The 6167-nt window shown below is 59.2% G+C and overlaps 1 protein-coding gene across 1 annotated transcript; it reads left to right on the top strand.

The window, feature by feature from the left end:
* The first annotated feature begins 704 nt into the window (after positions 1-704).
* Positions 705-4560, top strand: BET1 (Bet1 golgi vesicular membrane trafficking protein). Its single transcript, XM_043988767.1, has 4 exons — positions 705-824; positions 2029-2147; positions 2719-2775; positions 4393-4560. Exons 1-4 carry the CDS (start codon positions 806-808, stop codon positions 4537-4539), a joined length of 342 nt encoding a protein of 113 aa, XP_043844702.1. The 5' UTR covers positions 705-805; the 3' UTR covers positions 4540-4560.
* The last annotated feature ends 1607 nt before the right edge of the window (positions 4561-6167 follow it).

Below are 6167 nucleotides of genomic sequence, written 5' to 3'. Positions count from 1 at the left end.
CACCAAACGTGCAGCTGAACGGAGCCGGGGCGGACGGACAGGTCCGGAGCCTGGCCTCTTCCGTTCTCCCTCTTCGTGGTCCGGCGTCCCCCCGGGGGTCCGTCCATCCTCGGACTTCGAGCTGCTCCTCCGCCTCCGGGAGCCCCGTGGCCTCCCCGGACCCTCGGGCCTTTCCTCTGGTGGGCATCTCCCCGCACCTAGCAGAGCTTGGACACGAGCCCACTCGTGCCAGGTCGGGGCCAGTGCTGGGGTCCGAGGAAAGGGGCCCCTGATCTCCAGAGGCTTACAGTCTGACACTGTAACAACACACGGCCCTCTAAATCCACGAGAGATACAAACACGGGGGTGAGGGGAGTAAACGCGACGAGACCTCAGCAGTCGAGTCAACTACGAACGCACCATCACCACCCCCTCCCACCCGCCCTTCCCCAAGAAACCCTAAATGTGCCCCGCGAGGGTGAGGGCGGCCATGGGGCTGGTGATTCCGAGTGGGGTCTCCAGCCTCAGAGTCCAGCGAGGATCCTCTCCGCCCGCCTGCCTCCCTCCCACCCCCCGGGGAACTATCGGCTGTGCCCTGGACCTTTCCCGGACGACGCTTCCCAGAAGCCCCCGCGGCCCCTTCCCCGACTACATTTCCCAGATTACCGCCCCCCTCCCCGAGGCGCCCCGCCTCCTCCGGCCCCGCCCTTGGCGGTTAGGTTTCGCCTGCCGCGCGTGCCGTGACGTCATCACCCCGCGCAGACTCCAGCGCTGACGTGGCGGGAACGAAAACAAGCTTGGGGCTCCTCGGGTTTGGGGGGTCACGATGCGGCGCGCGGGCCTCGGTGAGTGGGGCGTCGGGCGGGGAAACTGAGGCAGGCCTGGGGGAGGGGAGGACAGAGGGGTTCCTGCGACAGAGAAGGAAACCGAGGGGGGCGGGGCTTCTTGACAGGTCAGGAAACCGAGGCCGGGGGGAGGGGGCGGGCCTGCTTGGGCGCCTTCCCAGGCCCAAGAGCGAGGTCAGGGCTTGAGGGCGGCCTTGGGGGGGCGGGGCGGGGGCGCTCTAACTGAGTCGGGTCACTCCCCCGGTGCCTCGGTTTCCCCCATCCCCTTACGTCACCGAAGTCATCCTTATGCCTGGCACACCATAGGCGCCTAATAGATGTTGATGGGTTATCCAGGGCTTTGTTGGCTAAGGTAGGACTGTGCATTTGATCCCAGGGGCAATGGGTGGGATGGGAATCCCCGGGTCCTGCCTCTGGTCACTCTGGCAGGGCTCCCTTCTTATCTCAGGAGCCCTCTGGGGCCCCCTGGTTCCCACCTTGGTCTAACCACAGACAAAGAAAAGGATCTGCCTCAAGAATAGCCCTGACCCCATCACCCCCTACTCTGGAAACTCCAGGGGCTCTGCCCTCTTCCCACCTGACGTAATTAGCCAGTAAAAAGCACCTACTAAGTGCTCGCTGCTCTGCCCCCAGGGAAGGTCACTCGGTCAGGCGGCATGTGGTTCTCTGTAAAGGGGCATCTGGGGTCCTTTTGGCTAATCAGCAGAGTGGGGGGCACAGAGGCGACACCAGGAGCACCCATTTCTTAGGTGGGCAAGGCCCTGGGATGCCAGGGTCCCAGCTCAGGCCTGCATCCTGCTAGAGAAGGCGACACAAGTCAGCACTCATTGACTCCAAGCATTTATTAAGTTCCTGCTGTATGCCAGGTGCTGTGTAGAAAGGCAGATGGCAGCTCCTGCTGCTGCCCACAAGCTCCAGACAGGAGAACTCTGGGAGGTCTCCGAAGAAGGGGATCCTTGGGAAAGGGTTCTTTCAGGAGCGGGGAGACCGAGAGGGGCAGAGGACGAGGAGGAGTCAGAGCAGGCTTCCTGGAGGAGGTAGCCTGGGGACCAGGGAGACCCTCTGTGAAGATAGAGGGAGTGGGGGAGGGTCCTGCCCAGGAGAGGACCCCCGGGTCTGTTCTCCTCCGATGAGACCTGGTCCAGGCTCCCGCCCAGCACCCCAGCAGGGCCTCCTGGTAACTCACCTCCCCGTGCTCTGCCAGGTGAAGGCGGGCTGCCGCCTGGACACTACAGCTATGCCAACAGCGGTTACAGCTCCTTCGAGGAGGAGAACGACCGGCTGACAGAGAGCCTGCGCACCAAGGTGACCGCCATTAAGTCGGTGAGCATCCTCCCCATGGCTGGTGAGGGGACCCAGCTCAGGACCAGCCACACCTGAGCCCTAAGGCCAGGGAGCCCAGAGGGGCAGCAGAGACCCCCCAGCCCTGGGCAGGGGTGGCACAACCCTCTCCCCTCCCCTCCTGCTAAGCCAGGCCACTCTGAGGGGCAGGCTGCAGAAGTTACAATCTCCCTCCATTCTTGTCCTCCTTCCCCTCCCCCCCCTCCCTCTCCCCCTCCTCCTCCTTCCTCCTCTCCCCCTTGTCTACTTCCCCTCCTCTCCCTCCCTCCTCCTCCCTTCTTTCTCTCTCTCTGTAGTGTTTGCTCGAGCACTTGTCCATCCATTGAACCATGGACCTTTCCCTTTTTTTGCCCTCACCTATGACCTCCCTTGTCCCGGGAGGTCCCAGGACATATGTTTAAGTAGAACAAAGGAGTGATGTAGGGGCTGGAGCCTGGAGCTGAGTCGGTCGTGCCATGAACAGCAGAGGGCAGCCCCTGCCCCCTCCCTTGGGCCCCCAGTACGGGCCAGCGCCCGCTAACCCTGGCGGGTGTCGCATCTCCCCCCCTCACAGCTCTCCATCGCGATTGGACATGAAGTGAAGCATCAGAACAAGATGTTGGCCGACATGGTGAGTGGAGCCCAGGCCCTCGCATCTCTCAGGGCAGGCGCCCGCAGCGGGCCCAGGGCGTCCCTGCCCGGGCCAGGGTCTCTCTGCTTGCTTAGTTTGTTCTGGTTCTGCCCACTTCATTCAGCATCAGGGCAGATGAGCTCCCCAGGCTTCACTGAAACTGCCCTTCTTTTTTTTTCTCTTTCTTTCTCTCTCTCCCTTCTTCCTTCCCTCCTTTCCCTTACTCCTTTTTTCCCCCTCATTCCTTGTTTTTTTTATTTCTTTCTCTCATCCTTCCTTTCTTTCCTTTCTTCCTTCCCATGTAAGTGCCCTAAAGCTTTGGGGTATGTGCCTAGTGGTGTTTGCTGGGTCAAAGGGTTCACACAGTTTGGTTGCTTTGGGGGCCTAGTGCCACAGGTTATCTAGAATGGCTGGGCTAGTCCACAGCTCCACAACAATGCATGAGTGTGCCTGTTTCTCCAGCACCCCTCTAGCCTTGATCATTTTTCTTTTTGTCGTCTTTGCTACCTCCTGATGGGGGTGAGGGGGGCACTTCAGAGGGGCTTCAGTTTACATTCTTCTTAATTATTATTGATTGGGAGCACTTTTTCTTAAAGGTGTTTGGTAGCTTGGATTTCTTCCCCTGAGAACTGCCTGTCTTTGTCTACTGACCCATTTATCACTTGGGAAATGGGGAACTTGGCCGAGTGATCAGCCTGCAAATGCCTTCTGCCTTCTAGCAGTTCTGCTCTGGACCGCAGGGGCCCAGCTTCCTTCTCTTAGAGCAGGGCCACAAGAAGGCCCCTCCCCTCCAGCTGGAGGCCCCAGATTTGGGGGCTATGTTGACGCCCCTCACAGAGTCATAGGGGCAGAGGGCAGGGTCTTCCTGACCCCCTTTCTGCCAGGCCCAGCAGAGCTCTTCCCCTCAGCGTCATGAGACAGTGAAGGGATGGTCCTGCAGGTTGGGTGGCCATCGCGGCGGGGAGGGTCAGACATCTGGCCCGAGACAACGGATACAGGGCTCGCAGGGACCCCTTCTTGTCCCTGAACCCAGACTGCCCTTCCTCAGGTTTCTGCCTGTGGCCCCTCGCTGGACTTCCTCCCTGGCCACATCTGCCAGCGGAGGGAGGTGATTTCAGGGCCTAGCGGCGGTTCTCTGGGTCTGCTCAATTGGTCTCGCAACCCCCTGGGAAAGTGCACCCTGATGCCTCCCTTCTCTTCAGTGTCTCTTGGTGGGGAAGGGGTCCCTGTCAGCTCTTGGCCATGGCGTTGGCCCTGGGCAAGACGTTCAGTGCCCAAACAAACATTGAGTAATCCACCCCCCACTCAGTTCCCCCTCTCCAGGGGCTCCCAGCTTACAAATTTCTGTGTTTGCCGGGGCGGGGGGGGTAGGCAACACCCAGGACAGGTCTCCTGAGCCAAGCTGGGGGTGTGGGAGCATCTTGGGGGAGAGGAGGGCCTCCCCCCCAGGAAAGAGAGGTCCTCTTCAGAGTCTGGCTCGAGGACCCAATGGGGACTCCCTATCCTGGGTGAGGGCTTTGGTCATTGCTCCCCTCAGACCACATCAGGCACGTGGGGGGCCGGGGGCCACGGCCTGGACTTCACAGGCCCCTGACCGTGGCTGCCTCCCTCTCACAGGACTCAGAATTCGATTCGACGACCGGCTTTCTGAGCAAAACAATGGGGAGGCTGAAGGTGCTGTCCCGAGGGAGCCAGGCCAAACTCCCTGCTCTACATGATGCTTTTCTCCTTCTTTGTCTTCTCTTGTCATTTATGGATCATTAAACCTGAGGTGATGCCAGCGGCTCCAAGCTCACGTGTTTGTGCAGTCGGGCAGCCACCTCTCCCTCTCTGGGGGCCCAGGGCCAACCTCCCCTTCTTGTGGGGGCCGGGCTTGATTTGTGCCCCTATCGCCCTGGGACTCTGCCCTGGCTCCGGTCCAAGAGTCCCAGCTCTGAGAGCCATGCCTGGGCTTTGGGAAGAGTGATGTCCCCTATGGTGCCTCTAGGGTAGGGCAGACCTTCACTTAATGGATTCTCCGACTGCTCCTCTCAGCCCCCCCTTCTCCCCCTTCCCTCCTCCTTCTCCTTACCTTCTTTCCTCTTATCTCCTTTCCCCTTCCCACCCACTGCATTTGTTCCTTCTTCCTTCCGCTTCTCTCGAAGATTTCCTTCCTTCCTTTCATAAGATATGTTGGTACTGAGGAATATTTTTAGTAGAACCCCCAGACAGAGGAACAACCATGACGAGGACACTCCCTCCTGCCTTTTGTGGCCGCATCGTGGGGCAAGAGGATTCCTTGGACCCCGGCAGCTCTGGGCTGCCCCTCAGGCCCCCCCGATCATCGCTGTCCCTTGTGGAGTTGAGGACGGCAGAAGAGAGAGCCCCAGGAGAGTGTGACCCACCGACCTCCAGCAGTTGTCTTCGTTAGAGAATCTTAACATACATTTGCTTTAAAAGCAGTGAGAGCTTGTTGATGCCTGGTGTCCAATTGTTCTGGAATGAAAATACCTGTAATTTCATTCTTCTGTAACTGGGTTAGAAATAAAGGCCTAACAGCACCCTTCTGCGGGTCGAGACATGCCTCCGCATGATGTCACCAAGCCCACCAAGTCAGAGTCCTGTTGCATAGTCAGGGTGCCCCCCCCCCCCCCCCCCCCGCCCAGACGGCAGCCCCTCTGAGAGCTTCCTGCTGCAGCCAGCCCGAGGATGAACCTCTCTGGCCTCAGCTCAGCCAGGGTTCTCAGGTGGCAGGCTGCCAGGCAGCCATCCCCTGGCCTCTGGACGAGACCTTTCCATATGGCTGGACCTGCCAGCCCTGGTGACTTGCTGGATGTAGCCCAAGAAGCTGCGGTGTCAGGAGAGGGCTCGGGCTTGTTGTCACAAAGGTCATGTGATCACTGGCCCTGCATTTTTGTATTTTCCCAACCATCCCCCCTGAGCCTCAGCATAGAGTATGTCAGGAAAGTCTTTCTGTTTTCCCCTGTTAATAAAATTGACGTCAGTGTAGCCTAAGCGTTGGCCTCAGGAAGCTGGCACTACTGCCGCATTCAGAGGTGGGGAGTGCAGCTGTTCTCCCATTTCTGTTAGGGAAACCAAGGCTTAGCAAGATGGTTCCGCGTGGAACTTAGAACCAAAGCCCAGATCTCCTACTGCCAAGTCCTGCTTTCATCTCAACTGGGTGGCATGGTGGGGAGAGAACTGGGCCCTGGGATCAGGCAGACCGGGATTCAAATCTGACCTCAGATATTGACTAACTGTGTGACCCTGGGCAAGGCGCTTCACTCTGCCTGCCTCAGTTTCCCCATCTGTAGGGATCAAAGCCCCTACTTCCCAGCATTGTTGAGAGGATCCAGTGGGATGATTGTAACATACTTGGCACGGGGTGTGGCACCTCGTAGGTGTTTAATAAA

The sequence above is a fragment of the Dromiciops gliroides genome, chromosome 1, assembly GCF_019393635.1.
Source record: "Dromiciops gliroides isolate mDroGli1 chromosome 1, mDroGli1.pri, whole genome shotgun sequence".
In the NCBI taxonomy this organism is placed as follows: Eukaryota; Metazoa; Chordata; class Mammalia; order Microbiotheria; family Microbiotheriidae; genus Dromiciops; species Dromiciops gliroides.
The sequence above is the reverse complement of the archived record's forward strand: the minus strand, read 5'-3'. Positions and strand labels throughout refer to the sequence as shown.